We start from the raw sequence: 16,401 nt of genomic DNA, 5'->3' as shown, positions 1-16,401 counted from the left end.
TCAATTGGTTAGGCCATAGAGTCAAAGGGTCCTTGCGACCAACGTCACTATCAGCGTCTATTACAATTGTGCTTGCACGCGTACAGTCAGACTAACAGCTGCTGGACTTAGCATGTGGCAAAGAAAGGCTTGATTGCCGTCACAAGTTCGATTCCCGTAGTTGTCCCTGGCTGTCAAGGCGAGCGCTGGTGAAAGGCGGGGTAGGACTCGTCTCATCGCTAACTCTAACCTTGGGGGTCTGCATTGCCTATGTGTGCCTTGGGGACAAGGCAGCCTAGGAGGGGGTATAGTTGTAACAGCACAACTCCCCTAGCCCGATGGTTGTACGTCACAAGGGCATATAAGCAGTGTTGACAGCAGGGCTTGCACGCGTGCAAGCACTGACGGATCTTTTGGGTCAATTGGGTCAATTGGTTAGGCCATAGAGTCAAAGGGTCCTTGCGACCGATGTCACTGTCAGCGTCTGTTACAGAGAAAATATAAATTATAGTAATTAGTTATAGTAATTCCTATTTCTTTTATACTTACTACTATTTTTATATTACTTTAGTTATCTTTTTATAAATTTATTTTATACTTTAACTTAAATATTACCTATTAGTTTTTTTATTAACTTTATTTATATTAAGCTAGTTTTTTATATTACTATTATACTTTTTATTTTTAGTATAATAAAATAAAAAGTTATATAAGCCTATTACTATATAAATAATTTATACTTATATATTTAAGTTATACTTTAAGGCTAAAGAAGTAATTATTTTTTATTTTTATTTTAAATAGCTAAATATCTACTTAATAATTATTTAAAGATAACTATACTAAAAATTATATAACTTTTAAGCTATTTCTAATAGTTTATTTATATCTTTAAAATCTTATAAATAGTAATAAGTTTTTAAATAAAAAATAATAATATTATTCTAAGTATTAAACCCTATATCCCTTAAAAAATACTAGCCTTTAAGGACTTTAAACCCTTTAATATTTATAAAATTAATTAAACTAATATTATAAATTAACCTTTTAGCTTTAATAAATATAAATAAAAAGCTACTATTAAAATAAATAGTAATAAAAACATTTTAAAAAACTATTCCTTTTTAACTATACTACTTCCCTTAAATAATAATAAAAATATATATACTAATAAATATATTATTAACTACTTTAATATAACTAATAAAGTATTTACTTAGTTTTTTATTATTCTTAATTTCTTTTAAGACTTTAGTTTTTTTATAAAGAATAATATATACCTTATAAAGCTTTATAAAATATAATAAAACTTTATTTTAAACTAAAGATATAATTAATTAACTAATATAAAAAAAGTAAATAATAGCTTATTAATTAAAATTACTATTATAAAATAAAATAAATAAATAAATAAGTACTTTTTATTTAATAAAGAGATTTTAAAATAGTTATAAAAGTATATTATTTATAAGTTATTTTAATAATACTTAAAATTACTATTTATTAAAGTAAAAAAAGTATAAGAAATAATAATTTAAACTAAAAAAAAGCTTTTAATATATTTAATATATAATTATAATATTACTATTATTAATAACTTTTCTTTTATCTTTATTTTTATTAGTTTAATATTTTATTATAATAATACTAAATATAACTATTATAATAAAATAATTAAATTTTATAATAAATTATTTATAGTAATTAATTATAATAATAAGTAATAAAAAAATAATTTTTAAAGTATAATAATAACTATAATAATATTAATATAAGTTTTAAATATAATAAGAATTTATATAAAAAAATAAAAAATAACTAATAATTTATATTATATAAAGTCTCTTTTTACTAAAGTATATAACAAATATATAATAACGTAAAGTTCTATAATCTAGAACTATAATCATAATATACCCTCTTATTTTAGGCCTAATATAACATAATTTGAGTTCAAAGGGTACTTATGGCTAGTGTTATTGCACATTTGAAATTCTTATTGCACATTTCAGTTCTTACCGCAGTCATCGATCACGCCCTTAGGTGTCATCACAAGTAATCGGTGTCCCTTTGAGACGTCTCTATACAACAGTTCCCGCGCCCCCACGGTCCCACCTTGTAAAGACTCTCGCCACCGACGGAGGCCGAGCAACTGGCACGAAAAGTCTACGCAGCTGGACGCCACCACGAAATCACACTACGGAGGCAAGCATCACGAGGCACATGTTGTGAGGCGAAGAGTATTATACATCATATTCTACAACTCAAAGTGCTAGCCTTCGCCTAAGTCGCCGCTGACTAGCAAAGAAAGATGCCTTCCCCAGTGGGCATCCAGTAACGACGCCCGCAAATCAACGCTCTCCTCATCACTAAATTGTGCTCTGCGGCCATTCGTCAAGTCTGTCTCCGACGCCACTTGACTTGTGCCTTTGACAAGCACGACCGCCACCTGTGAGACCAGGAGAGAAGCCGCTCATAGAGAGCGGGTTGGAAGAGAAGTGTCAGCCGAGGATAGTGATGCCAAGCATCGCGAGCTGACTGATCCCTACGTTGCACTTTGTTTGAGCTCCTAGAGTGCCGTGTCCATGTCATTGTGAACTGGCGCACCCATCCTCTCTCCATCTCCTTTTCCTCTTACTATTTGTCAAAACCTCGACGCAAAATAAGCCCTTGCATATGGCATAGGATTACTCCTCTTCCGAGTCGTCAGAAGACTCGCTATCATTGTCATGGACAGGAGCTTCATTCGCACGACCGGAACTGCCAGGGCGCTCTTGATCACCCTGTGGGTTCCCATCGTACATATTGCGAAGCCTCTCGAGCTCAGCGATGCGGGCTTCTTGTTCTTGGGCATTCATGGGCTTGTTTTTCTTAGGCTTGGCGGACTTGCCAGACGACTTGGAGGGAGCGTTGTTTACAGGCGATGGCTCGCGAGCTGGCGCAGTTGGGAGGCCGTTGGCGAATGTAGGCAAAGCCTTCTTGCAAAGATCCCACAGCTTGTGGAGCGCCTCATTGGTGAGTTGATCGATCTCGAGTTCAAGTTCACCACTGCTGTTCTCCTGCGACGTATGTTAGCAAAGGAAACCCAAACAGCAGCGCCAGTTTTCATACCGATTGACCAGTGTCCTTCTTAATAATGTCGATTGCGCGTTCAATGTGTGGACTCTCAAGATCGTTAATAGCATTCGCGATTGCATCCTTTTCAGGCTGTGTCATGTTGCGCTGCTTTGGCTTCTTGGACACACCGCCTCCGCTCTTCTTCGGCGCTGCGGCTGCGGCAGCCTTCTTGCTAGGAGCGCTGCTGGCCTTTTGTTTAGTCGGCTTTGGCGGCTTCGCCTTTGCCGCCTTGGCTGGCTTCTGAGCCACGAGGTTCTGCTTCTCCTGCAAGATACGCGACCGAATGGTACTGATCAGAGACTGCGAGAGGTCGATCATGGTATCACCAGCGATGTCGGCCGTCTTGTAAAGCTGCGCGAGGTTCTTAGTCTCCTCCTCCAGCCGTTTTTCCAGCATCTGAATCGTCTTGTTGGTCGCATTGTCAACTGTGGTGGCGGGCGCCTCTTCCTCCTCTTCCTCCGCTTCATCTTCGCTTTCACGACTCGAACCGTCAGAGACTGGTTTGGCGGGGGTGTGCTTGGTAATCCACTGGTCCTTCTTTGACCACAAGTTCCTGAAGATGAGCTCAAGCTGCTGGCCTTGTTCATAGACCGGCTGGCCTGGTTGATTGAACTTGTAGCAGTTCTTGAAGACCTGCTTGATGTCCGTCTGGAATTCCTTGATGTTCTGGTAGTCATAGTTCTTGAGTTTAGTCATAATCGTACCCAAGTCCATGGGTCGCTTGATGATGGTGAAATACGTCGGGATTGCGAGAGCCACTGGATCAACCGGGGCAAGGAATGCGAAGTTGCAATGGGCGTTCTTAGGGTCCATCAACTCGCTGAGAACTTCGAAGGCAAACTGGAGCTCAATTGGCAGCTTCTTCTTGTTGAAGTTCTTTGCGGAATAGTCTGGGTCGCGGTTCTTGGTGGGCTGGATAGCGCGCTTGGGTCGGTCCAAGTCGTTCTGTGTTGAGGCGCGGCGAACCTGCGGCACGCCTCCAGGAGGAACGGCGTAGGCCTCGGCCTCGGCCTTTGCGGGAGGGCTTGCAGCTGGAATGCTTGGCTGTCTACGGACCGGAGGCGGAGGGGCGGATGTTCGTGACTCGGAGTGGCGCGAAGGCTTGGGTACTGGCTTCGATTTTGCGGGTTCGGCGGAAGGCACATCGCAGACTCGTGTCCAAGCGAGCTTCACAACGCTGAGCGCAGCAAACGTGATCTCGTTGTTAATGCCGTTGAAAATGACCGAGTTCTTGTAAATCTTGCCCAAATCATCCTTGAACTGACGCAAAGTGCTGTATTTGTTGTCGCGCAGGTTGCGCTCAAGCTCGCCAATGTCCATGGGGTTGTTAACGCGCATGACATAGCTGTCTGCGAGACTGGGCCACATCTTGACCACGGCGTCCTTGAAGTGGGCGCCGTGCTTGGTCTTCTTCACTCCGGCCAACACCTTGCGAAACTCTCGTGTTTGATGAGACGTGAGGGGTTTGGGATCACGCTCAGGGTCGTTCCAGAGGGGGAGGTCATCGAGAGCCGCATCGCCCTTGGCCAGATCGTCCTGTGCGCCTTGAGGCTTCACTTCCACCGTGGATTCGATGACTTCCAGAGCCGAAGCCTCGTCGTTTGAATCTGTCTTTGCGCGTTTGGGCGCAGGCTCAACGTCGGCGTCGTCCTCTCTTTCGCGGGAGACCTTGCTTGCTGCTGACGGAGCCTCGGTCATGGGCACATCGGTATCGGCAGGCTTCGAAGATTTGTCCTTGTCACTGTCAATAGCCAGTTGCGACAAGCTTGCTGGTTGAAGATCTACCTCTTTTGCCGTCGTAGCCGACGTAGTGGGCGATGACTCCGCCTTCTTGGTTCCATTCACCTTCTCCTCTTCTTGAGTCATGTCGACGTCCTTGGGCTCCGTTGCGCTCTTGGCAGGCTCAGAGGCCTCGGCTGTCTTTTCAACCGACTTCTCATCCGTCTTGTCGTGTGTCTTCTCATTTGACTCCTTTTCCGACTTTGCCTCGGGTGCATCAGGCATGTCGACATCCTTGGATGGCTCAGCAGGAGCAGGACTTGCCGGTTTGCTTTGCACCTTCGACGGCTCCTCGGGCTCTGCAGACTTGGGTTTCTCGGACGACTTGTCAGCATCCTTAGATGACTCCTTGGCAAGCGCGTCTGTTTCGGCGTCCTTGTCCTTTGACACACTCATGTCCGCATCATCCGACGCCTTGATCGCATCTTGTTTTCCGTCGCCATTAACGATAGGCGACTTCGCGGGCTTCTCAGCCTTATCGTCAGTCTGCTCGGCAGGCGAAGCGTGACTAAGAGGGGTTGTGTCAGCTGTTGGGTCTCTTTCACAAAGAAATAATGCGCGCAAGCACGAGCGTAAATATCATTGCGACATTTGGCATATAGCGCGCCAATCATGAATTTGACTTACCCGTTAGTCTCGGGCTTGCTGTCCTCCTTGGCGGGTGTAGACTCGGTGGGCTTCTGATCCGAGGTGGCGCGTTCTGACTGAGGTGACGCCATGACTGCCATGTGATAATTGCGGTGAGGGCAGAGTTACTGTGCGCGACGCGACATGAAAGTAGCGGCGCGCGCAGGTGGTATTTGGATGACGGCGATGGAGTGATGTGGATAAACGATGTCGATGGATCGGGAGCCTGGCAACACGTTGTTCTCGGACTTCAGGTTGAGGAGAAAGTTGGAGAGCGGTTTGTCAAACGGCGGGGTTGGGAGGGTCAGGCGCGGGGCAGGAGCGAAGTCGCGTCGAGGATGTGATTGATGCGGAAGGCACTTGATGGGGCAGGTGTAGTCGCAAGATGCCGCCGTCCAGGGAAAGAAGCTGGGGACAGGACAGGTGCGTCGCGATCCGTGACTGCGCGCGCAAGACAATTGCGACCACAGTTGCCAGGGATGCAAGTATCAGGATGGGCGCGAAAATGTTTGGGGAGAGAATCCGCGAGTGCGCTGGCGATGATTGACAAGGCGCAATTGATATTAGATCGCAATGTCGCAGACTGAGGTGATCGTCGGTTGCGGCAATGATGCGATGAGATGGGGGTGCGAGGTGAAATGGTTAATCCGGCCGTGTCGCGTCGCGGGTGTGGAAGGTGCTGCCGTGGAAATTTTGGGCGATACGGAAAGGTGGAGGAGGGACCTGAGCGGAGGAAATCGCGTGCACGTCAGTGGTTTTTGGCCGAGATGGCGGCGCGTGGTATTTATGAGAAAGGGCGAGCTTGGTAGGGTGGTCCCCGGAGAGCCGGTTATCTGGCCTTATCGGGGGAGAGGGACGAGAGCGCGCAATCGCGGCTGGCGACTGCTACAGAAGGGGTGCGGCCTGAAAACAGTGGCAGGAAAAAGAATAGTGGCACTCGTTGGGCAGGAAAAGACCAGACAGCGAGAAAGGTCAGAAAGAGGTGGTCAATGCGTCGTGGGTGATCGACGACTGGGGGGTGTGGGCGGTGGAAGAGAGGCCAGCCAGCCAGAGAGAGGTCAGGCAGGTTGGAGGTCGGAGGGGGGTAGGAGGAGGGAGGACTTGGGAAAAAAAAGAGGGAAGAGATCGTGAATTTGCGAGGAAATGGTTGGAAGCGCAAGTTGAATGGGAAGGGGCGGACCAGGGGGGAGGGGGTCAGAGGGTGACATAAAAATGCATATTTATGCACGCTATGAAGGCACTAGCCAATGAGGTGATGCCTGTGCTCACGGTTTTGGACTAAAGGCGCGAGGCTGGAAAATGTGACTGGGCCCGGGATGCGATGTGGACCGTGGACGGGTGGAAATATCGAATGTGTGATGCGACACGGGAAGGCGTGTTGGACGAGTGTTGGGGGGACGAGGAGAGCCGGCGTGAACGGAACGTCTTCGTCAACTCACCTGTAGCTAACAGGACTTTTGTCAACGTCTTCTTTACTTTTTGTCCCTCTCCCGGTGTGCGATATCTAAACATGCAAGAAATGGTCAGTATCGGACTTGCGGGAGAAGGAAAGTAGCTGTGGCTGAGCTCGTCGATCGTGTAAGAAGAGGTGAGCGAGGCTGGTGGAGCAATGAGGTGAACATGATGCGCGACTGAGCCAATGCAACAAATGCCAGCCATCGCGACGGATTCCAAACGACCAAGCGAGAAGCAGCATTCAGTTCGTTGGAGGTGCAGCAGGTCTGGAGTGCAGTAACATGTTTTCTCATTTCTGATCAATATACACGACGTGACCCAAATGCAATGACTTGTGGTGGTTTGCGCGTGTTGCTATGCCTTGCTCGGGGTGAAGCAGGATCAACGCTGTCCGTCAAGGAGTAGAGAGAAGGTGTGGATGAAGACGCAAACGTAGCACCGACAGCAACACGACGCGTCGACGCGATGGAGACGAAGCGTCGCGTTGGTGGTGGCAGCAGTAAGAGGACGAGAAAGACGTGCTGGGATCGGATGCGACAGGGAACAAAATCGGTACGTACCGGAAAATGACAAGCTCGAGAACGACAACTGCACTGTCCGGAGCGGTGCTTGGTGCAGGTCTCGTGACAGATCAGATGACCGAAAGCTTCCTTTGGAATTTTTCCAGGACTTTTTTGCATCAAAAAGCGCAAAAATCTGGATTCGGGGCCACTTCTTATTTGTAGGAACCCGCCAAGTCGCGCTGACCCCAGTCGCAGCTCGACCGTTTACCCTGGCCAGGGCATGCGACAGGGATAGCTGCACCCCTTTTCACCAATCACGGTCGAGTGGTGGATCTGGATGAGACAGATGTGGCATAGCACAGCGAGACGGGTCCACGCCTGCTCGAGCGGCATGTTGACCAATCATCGTGGCTTAGAGCTCTGGATTGAGGGAAGCAGCTCCCATGAGCCAATCAGCCATTTGGTGACCTCGTTTGGCCCTGGATTGCTTGGTTCGGCGTCCAGCCACCGGCTTGAGGCTTCCGCGTTTTCGCGAATAGCTTCCATCCAAGTTTTAGGCTCGGCGCACAGCCACTGCGCCTCATTGCAAAGCTCGTCGTTGCACGTGTCTAAGGCATCATAAAGCTGTATGGCTGAGAGTAAGTCTCCAGAAACAAAAAGAATACAATCGTATTGAGAGTTTGGGGAGCAAAGGCTACCTTGAGGATGCTAGGCATCAAAACGGGTGCTTTGTGGACTGGGTTTCTGAGAAGTGAACTCTGGGCCCTGGCTAACTTTTAACGACATGTGCAGGCTGCAGAGGCCTGGCAGCTGCTAGTCGGCGCTCGCCCACGTGACGGGCACACGCCAAGGTGGGTGCCCAAGCGCTCGTCTGGGTCATTAGCTAAGCACGAAGGACGTGCTCGGATATACAAAGGTCCGACTCCGTATATCGTCGGCTCTCTACCGCCCAAAGATGCCCCACTCGAATCCCTTATGTCAGCATCTCCCCGCGGGCGGTCGTGTGCGCCGAACCGAAAAAAATTGGCAGCCGGCAGAAAAAAAAAGTTCAGGCAGGTCTCTCATTGCTGTTGGAGGTGAGGACCTCGATCACGACTTTTTCCCACCTCTTTTCCCACCACCAACATTACCACCACCCCAACTTCTTTAAGATACCCCAATCGTCACAATGTCTTCGAGGCGAAGATCATCCGGCAAATTTGCGGCTCCGGTTGTGAAGTCCACTCCCAAGGCGTCCAAGACGACAATTGACGAGAGCAGAGCGGCAGTCTCCGCGACGGACTCTTTACAAGCCGTGATGAAGGGCAACAACGAGGCGATTGAGATTTCCTCCGACGAGGATAGCGAAGAGGATGTTTCAGACGAGGAGATGGAGGCACCCGAAGCCGGCGACGCAAAGGAGACGGTGAACGGCAAAGAGGACACTGCCGCCGAAAACCCCACACAACCTAAGGCCGATGCCGAGGGCGCAGAGGACGAGGAGGAAGCAGGATCGCCCACCTTTGGCGAACTCCTACGAGGCACCATCGACGTTCCCGCGATTCTGTCGCAACAAGGAGACTCCAGCAAGGCCGTTGTCTCGCAGTCATCAAGAAAGAACCTTGCCCCTCCATCGCTATCCTCTCTGAGCACCGTCCTCACCCAGGCGCTCAAGACCGAAGACACCGACCTCCTCGAATCCTGCCTGCAAATCACCCACCTCGAGACCATCCAGCAGACGATTGAGCGCCTCGACAGCAGTCTTGCCGGCATTCTCCTCACTAAGCTCGCCGCTAGGTTCCACAGACGGCCCGGTCGCGCAGGCAGCCTCATGACCTGGGTGAAGTGGACCCTTGTCGCACACGGCGGCGCCTTGGCCGTCCAGCCCAAGGTCCTCGAGCGGTTAGTCTCTCTACAAAAGGTCCTCAGCGAGCGCTCGCGCGGCCTACCTAGCCTACTCGCCCTCAAGGGCAAACTGGATATGTTGGAGGCGCAAATGCAGCTGAGAAAGGGACGGCAACGCAGGGGCGGCGCAAACCAGTTTGACGACGCCGAGGACGACGAGGAAGAGGGCGCCATCTACGTTGAAGGTGAGGAGGACGGCGAGGAGGATGCCAACATGGCAAACGGCCTCGGCTCAAGGAAGGCCTTGCTGGCCGACGACGATGACGACGAGGTCCCCGCCACGAACGGCTTCATCGGCGACTCGGACGACGAAGATGATGACGAAGATGTTGCTGCGGCGGAGGACGAGAGCTCGGGCGAGGAGGTTGTTGATGAAGATGAGGTGGACCACGATGATGTCGAAGACTCGGATGACGACGATGACAGCGACGCGGAGGCCGCGCCGCCGGCTAAGGTTCAGAAAACTGCTTCCTCATTTACCAAGAGAAAATAAGGGGTGAGTCGCTCCAGGTGTTGCGACTCGGTAGAGGGGGGAGGGGGTCTTAGAACGGCACATAGACTTGGCTTGGCCGACAATTGACATAATATTGTGCAATAGGGCAAAAAGATGCGTTATATGGAGTTCTTGGTCATCAAAATCAAAGGGTACCTGGAGTTGCTGAAAAAGAGTGACATCGCATCGCCCATATCACTTTCTCATGTGCGCCCTTTGAATCGAATTGGTGAGGTATCCAACACTGACGTTACCAAGCCTACTTAAGTGACTACTGATCAAATGCGAAAACGGAAGTGTCTACTCATTTCCGCTTCTTGGGCTTGGATCTTCATTCCCATTCATATGGCCATTGAACTTTGTAGCCGCGTTTCTTGGGCATCTCTCGCCGATGAGTCCCGGCGAAACGGCTCACCGCGGCTCCACATTCCCCCTTTGGGATACGGAGGCACGAACCTCCATGTCCAGATCCACTGCAGATCTCCTCTATAATAACATCCCCGCCAACCACGAGCTAGGATTGCAACCTCGATCGACTCAATTGACATCGTAGCCAGTGAGAGTGAGACACTATGAAGGGCTATCAAGAGTTGTTCCTTCCGTTAGCCGCATGTCCCGGATCGCGGGGGTGCTGGGGTAGCTATTCCCAAAGTCCATAAAATGAACTGCCAGCCCACTTCATTACAAGGACTTTGTTTGCTTTTCGATATCCTCACCAGCACCCAATTGAAGACCTCCAACCAAGGGTTACTTTCACAATGCTGTCTCCTCTCTTCTGGGCCACCGCCCTCCTTCCGGCCCTAGCCTCCGCCGCCTCCCTCCAACAAATCACCGACTTCGGCCCCAACCCCACAAACGTTTCCTTCTACCTCTATGTCCCAGACTCCCTCATCCCTAACGCGCCCCTCCTAGTATTCCCGCACTGGTGTCACGGCACCGCCCAGGATGCCTTCAACTCGAAGCCCTGGCGTCCGCTTGCCGACGAGCTAGGCTTCGTCACCATCTACCCCTCAACCCCCTGGACTGCCGACTACTGCTGGGACGTGTCCTCGCCGCAGACGCTCTCGCACGAGGGCGGCGGCGACTCGCTGGGCATCGTGAGCATGGTCCGCTGGACGCTCGAGAACTACGACCTCGATCCGGATAGGGTGTTCGTCACGGGCGTCAGCTCCGGCGCGATGATGACCAACGTGCTTGTCGGCGCGTATCCCGACATATTTGCTGCAGGCTCGGCGTTCGCGGGCGTGCCGTTCGGGTGCTATGCCGCCGATGGATTCGCGGTGTGGTCTGACGACTGCGCAAATGGGAGGATTACCCACACGGGCGAGGAGTGGGCTGCCATCGTTCAAGCCGCGTACCCGGGATACGCGGGGCCGAGGCCGAAGCTGCAGGTCTTTCACGGGGACGTGGACAATGTGTTGAATGTGACCAACTTTTACGAGGAGATCAAGATGTGGACAACAGTGTTGGGTGTGGGGAGCACACCAACGGAGGTTGTGGAGAATGACCCGGTCGAAGGATGGACCAAGAGCGTGTATGGCAACAGGGGGTTATTCGAGGCTTTCCTGGCGCATGGCATTGATCACAACATCCCTGACCAGCCCAATGAGGTTATTAGGTTCTTTGAACTGGACTGCGTTGGCGAGAGTTGTTTCTCGCGCAAGTCGTTGCCCGTGCCAGGGACTTGTGTAAAAAGACGGGGGGTCAAAAATGCTTGAAGACGGTTATAGCCCGAGTGGTGGCAGGAGAGATGCAATCAGATTCAAGCAGTTATCTCCTATGAGAAGATTGATTCAGCTATGTTCATGTTGACGTGTGTACCGATCTAGCTTAAGGGGGAGACGGAGAGGAGGGGTCATCATGCCATGACAGTTTTTCCAACACTTGATCGTGTGCTTCTCTTCGCACAAAGGACATACATGAATAGCTCAAGTGCTTTTCTAGGTTGTCTAAGCCCCTAATTTGCCTTACCCTTGGACGATTGCAAATTCCACCTTTACCCAAGTGGCCTTACTGGAAGTCAGCATAAAGGATCTTTAGGTAGCTGCCGTATTCACCACTGTTGTAGATTGTATACTCTCTACGGTTCACGGTCTCCGGTTGGCCCAAAGTGTAAAGCTTGGGCTGCTTCTGGACGCCCCAACCTTGCACAAAGAGAGTCAATCATTCTCCAGCTTCGTAGTGAATCGCGATTGGTCAGAAAGGGATGTTAATCGCGTCCCATAACTCCTGTTCTGTAATTCCGGCCGTGAACAACCGCTATAGTCTTCCATATAGGTGGTTGTCATCTGGACTACGATATATGAGCCGGCCTACGGGATACTAGATGTCCACTAATAATCCAGGTTCCGGTTAACCGGAGTGGGAAATCGGAAACTCAAACGTGCACTGCTACTACAGTAAAGTCACAATAGCACAGGGCATATCAAAACTAGCCAACTGGTGGAGGTGGGGACACGACGCCTTGGATATCTACATCGGTGATTTGGCAACTGCTCCTTCAGCCAGCCAATTGAGATCAACGATTCTCGCCCCATCGTATGGTACCAATCAGTTGAGAATTCTTTCTTGGTGTTATGCTCCGTCAACCCCTCTTCTAATACTCGATTGCATGATATACTCTCATTATCTAAAAGCGTTCTTGTTCGGAGACTATTTTGCTAAATTTAGCCCATTACGGGTTCGTGGGTGTGACGGTAGTGGTGGTGAATTTAGCGCAATTTTGGCCTTGTTCAGAGACAGTAACCTGCGCTTTGTCATCGTGGCCGTTCAAGCAGGCGCCATTGGCGGCGACAAGGTTGTTGCCTTGCTGGGCCACGAACTCGATGTTCTTTGAAGCGCAGTCCTCGGCGCGGAAGGCTGTACCGTTGAAGCCAACACAGGCTTGCTTGTTGACGAGGTCGGGTCTGAAGCCATTGCTGAACGAGCGCTGAACGAGAAGCACGTCCTGGCCGTTTCTTGTCGAGGGCGTGATTTGTCTGTCGGCGGCAGTGTTGACGCACGCAGCGTTGACGATCTCGCCTGGAACGATGTTAGTCAGGTGCATGAGGTGTTGATCCGATCTTCAAAATCACCATTGTTGCGGAAAGTGAGGCACTCGTTTCCAGGTACACCATCCTGCTCTTTGAATACGAGAGTATTTGAGCCGCGGTTGACGGCCTGACGCTTCGAAAGATCCTCGGCGGGCATAGCGGCCACCGAGGAGGTGAGGACGAGGTAGAGAGCCGTGGTGAACTTCATTTTTATCTAAAGGTTAAAGTGATTTGACGAACTCTAAGTGGGATAGTATGAGTATTAAAATGATACAAGGACCAGCCAAAATGAAGATCAGATTCAAGATAGAAGTTGAGTGAGCGAATGGAATGATTTTCATGATAAGAGACATTGAGCCGAGCGGGCGTCACGATACCTTTAAACTATTTTCCTGCCATCTTCAGACTGGAGACGTTAAGGAAGAAATTAAGGTTGATGCGACATGAAGCACGTCTACAAAGCCCCCATCCGGACTACTCCGTGTGACCTTGATTACCCTGTCTATCGTTATACGAAAAATCTGAGGTGACAGCGGCCCCGGCCCAAACAGGAGGCCAGGGGAAGAATAGGCGGAGTTTTGGCCTGTCACAGCTTTTTGAAGAACAGGGGTGCTTTGACCCTGCCAGCTGTCTTAGGCCGCAGGTGGTCACTCCTCCACCACGGCCATTCGCTGAAACGTCTCAAAATCTGCTCCATTACAGGGGTTGCGCCGCCGAGTCTGGGGAACAAGCGCCAAAAGGCGTAGTTTCACCATTGTCTTCTCGGGGTTGTTAGGGAGCCGCATAGCTCGAGAGTGGCTGTCAGTTATGTAATGTTGGATCTTGCGGTCTCAAAAGATTGGCTGACAGCGCGGTAGATAGTCCAGATTCGCGTATCCAACCGGCGATCCCAGGTCCCTGGGGTCCGGGTGGGCTGTTGCTTGGGCCTGCACGTCTCAGTTCCCGCCGAAGGCCATGTTTCCTTGTGTCGGCGGAAATGTCTATTAGAACCTAGTTGCGGTTGTTTGCAGCGAGGTGGCGGCACTGATCTTCTAGGCCAACAGCGTGGCAGCCCTCGATATTGATACCAAGCTGTCTAGTAACATGCCGCCGTTCGGATTTTCTGTGAAATGGACGACATTAGGTGAACAAGTTTTGCAGATGATAATAATAAAAAAGAATCCAAAAAGACGTGGCCTAGTCTATGACACTCTCTATACGTAACTGAGACTTCTATATGTTTTATGCCATTGTATCTTGCGATCATTAATTGTCCACGTCGTAATCAAGTCAACTTCCACCTTGATGTGCTGTTTGACCATGATATCGTTTATTTATGTCGTCGTAATGCGGTCTCAAGTTACGTTCTTACGCAATATCATGGAAACGGATAGTTGAGCCGCAAGCGCGATTTGACCTAGATCCCGAAAACACTTGTGATCACGAGCTAGATAGAATCCTCATACGTGTTGCGAGCCATCATGGTTAGTTGGTTTGAGTGGCCCCTGCCTCCTGCTTAGACGGAAGGCAGTGTCTTCATTGGACATGAAGTATCTCGGACATTTTCGGACGATAATTACGTTTTGGGTGCTTGAAGCCACGCTATCAAAAGGTAATCAAAAGATCATTGATTGGTTTAAGAAGACTGTAATGAACTTTTAGAATTACAGCTCTGTACATACAATACAAATTTAATACAATGATGTTCAAAGTAACTATTTGTATATGCAGTCTAGTTTTTGAATACTTCTGCCCAGTGATTGGAGAATAGCTAGGTAAAGCTAACTTCGATCCCATAATTACGCACCCCCCTGCCTGTCAACACTAAGCCAAAACTGGTCCTAACGGCTGATTGCTGTTGGAATGGCTATGTAAGGTACCCGATGATGTTGTCGTGCAAGAAAGAACTATGGAGTCAAAAGCGGACTTAAGGACCGGATACAATACTTTATGTCCTGGACTATCCCCGATACCGCCGCAGTTTCCCAAGTAGCTATGTTTAAGTAACCGAACAATCGAAGAAGTCAACAACTGAAGACACGCCAACACTCTTTTCTATTCACTTCGATACAGTAGTCTGTTTCTTTAGCAGTTTTTCTTGTCTATCTAGTCCCAGCATTGTAACGCATGATGGCTGCTCTCAAGCCTGTTTATAATCTGCCCGATGATGCAGTTTGGTTTAGTGAGTACCATCGAATTCATACTGAGCTAACTTCCTCAAATGAACCCCTTTCCTTCTCTCAATGGAGTGTCTAATATACATGACCCAGTTACCGGCTGTTCTTCTGGCATGGGTCAAGCTCTGGCACAAATCGTTGCTTCACACCCAACCCAGCGCTTAGTGGCCACAGCACGCAATGTGTCCAGATTGAGCGGCATTGTCCCTACAAATGACTCTCGAGTCCTTTTGACAGCTCTGGATGTCAACAGCGCCGAATCTATCAAGGCCGCGTTCGACTCCGCGGTCGCTACCTTCGGCCGCATCGACGTTGTTGTCAACAATGCAGGCTATGGTCTGATGGGTGATACCGAGTCATTCGTGACGAACGCTGAAGATATGGACAAGGCTCGCAAGATCGTCGATACGAATTTCTGGGGCACCGCCCAGGTGTCCGCCCACGCCGTGCGCGTCTTCCGTGATGAGAACCCCAAGAGCGGCCAGGTTGGCGGCGTGGTGCTGAACGTCACATCCATCGGTGGTTTCGCTGGGTTCCCCGGCAGCGCGTTTTACCACGCCTCCAAGTTTGCAGTGGAAGGTTACACCGAGTCTCTGAGCAAGGAAATGCGCCCTGAGTGGAATAGTAAGCTCCCACCCCCCTTTTTTGCTGGGTCTAAGGCTGTGCACGCGATGGAAATACATCCCATTTATCCGTCATGAGGCTGATCGGAATCCTTCGCATAGTCCACTTTTGCATCGTCGAGCCCGGTGGCACAAAGACCAACTTCGCTGGCGACAACATGTCATGGCTCTCTTCTCACCCGGCTTACACGGCACCTGACACTCCTACCAGGCTGCTGGAAGGTTACGTCAAGAGCCCAGACATGCAGGCAACCTGGGCGCCTAGTGAGCATGTCGCCGCTGCCATGTATGAGGTTGTCGCTCGGAAGCAGGCCATTCCGCTCCGGCTTCCCACTGGCGCACCAGCTTGGTCGGTGATCAAGGACAAGTGCGAGGAAGTGGACAAGGCACTGCTTGAGATCAAGGATCTGAGTTTCGCGGTTGACGATGGCTTGGTCAACAAAAGTGGCGAATTCCTGAATAAGACTTTCTAAAGAAAACCATGGTATTCTGATAAAGTGCTGGCCAGCACCTGAACATGTTGTACTACTTTTGAACACATTAGAGATAAAAGCGTTAAAGGTTGCCCTAGAATTGTACCTGTCATATAGTGAAGTCTGCTTTAGTGTTGTCAAGATTCCGCGGGCGCATCTAGGTTTGAAAATGTTCCGGTTTTGTATCCCTACTTCCGTGGTATTAAGCTCCTGATGTCACGAAAACAACTGATCGTCTCTGATGAATGGATTGTTACAAGAATCATTGACGCCGGTGAAT

At 49.5% G+C, this 16,401-nt stretch overlaps 5 protein-coding genes across 5 annotated transcripts; 3 read left to right on the top strand and 2 right to left on the bottom strand.

The window, feature by feature from the left end:
* Positions 1-2,666: 2,666 nt before the first annotated feature.
* On the bottom strand, positions 2,667-5,594 carry ColSpa_04480 (bromodomain-containing factor 1; the record flags this gene model as incomplete). Its single annotated transcript, XM_049270692.1, has 4 exons — positions 2,667-3,038; positions 3,091-3,438; positions 3,688-5,383; positions 5,503-5,594. The coding sequence occupies 4 exons, from the start codon at positions 5,592-5,594 to the stop codon at positions 2,667-2,669; spliced, it is 2,508 nt and encodes an 835-aa protein (XP_049126649.1).
* Positions 5,595-8,628: 3,034 nt separating this feature from the next.
* On the top strand, positions 8,629-9,837 carry ColSpa_04479 (U3 small nucleolar RNA-associated protein 6; the record flags this gene model as incomplete). Its single annotated transcript, XM_049270691.1, has 1 exon — positions 8,629-9,837. The coding sequence occupies one exon, from the start codon at positions 8,629-8,631 to the stop codon at positions 9,835-9,837; it is 1,209 nt and encodes a 402-aa protein (XP_049126648.1).
* A 758-nt stretch (positions 9,838-10,595) lies between these two features.
* ColSpa_04478 (acetylxylan esterase A) lies at positions 10,596-11,555 on the top strand (the record flags this gene model as incomplete). The annotated part of the gene is made up of 1 exon (XM_049270690.1): positions 10,596-11,555. One exon carries the CDS (start codon positions 10,596-10,598, stop codon positions 11,553-11,555), a length of 960 nt encoding a protein of 319 aa, XP_049126647.1.
* Positions 11,556-12,511: 956 nt separating this feature from the next.
* Positions 12,512-13,077, bottom strand: ColSpa_04477 (uncharacterized protein; the record flags this gene model as incomplete). Its single annotated transcript, XM_049270689.1, has 2 exons — positions 12,512-12,858; positions 12,912-13,077. 2 exons carry the CDS (start codon positions 13,075-13,077, stop codon positions 12,512-12,514), a joined length of 513 nt encoding a protein of 170 aa, XP_049126646.1.
* A 1,901-nt stretch (positions 13,078-14,978) lies between these two features.
* On the top strand, positions 14,979-16,121 carry ColSpa_04476 (putative oxidoreductase; the record flags this gene model as incomplete). Its single annotated transcript, XM_049270688.1, has 3 exons — positions 14,979-15,030; positions 15,119-15,649; positions 15,751-16,121. The coding sequence occupies 3 exons, from the start codon at positions 14,979-14,981 to the stop codon at positions 16,119-16,121; spliced, it is 954 nt and encodes a 317-aa protein (XP_049126645.1).
* Between the last annotated feature and the right edge of the window lie 280 nt (positions 16,122-16,401).

Source organism: Colletotrichum spaethianum, assembly GCF_022836535.1.
Source record: "Colletotrichum spaethianum MAFF 239500 DNA, contig09, whole genome shotgun sequence".
In the NCBI taxonomy this organism is placed as follows: domain Eukaryota; kingdom Fungi; phylum Ascomycota; class Sordariomycetes; order Glomerellales; family Glomerellaceae; genus Colletotrichum; species Colletotrichum spaethianum.
The sequence above is the reverse complement of the archived record's forward strand: the minus strand, read 5'-3'. Positions and strand labels throughout refer to the sequence as shown.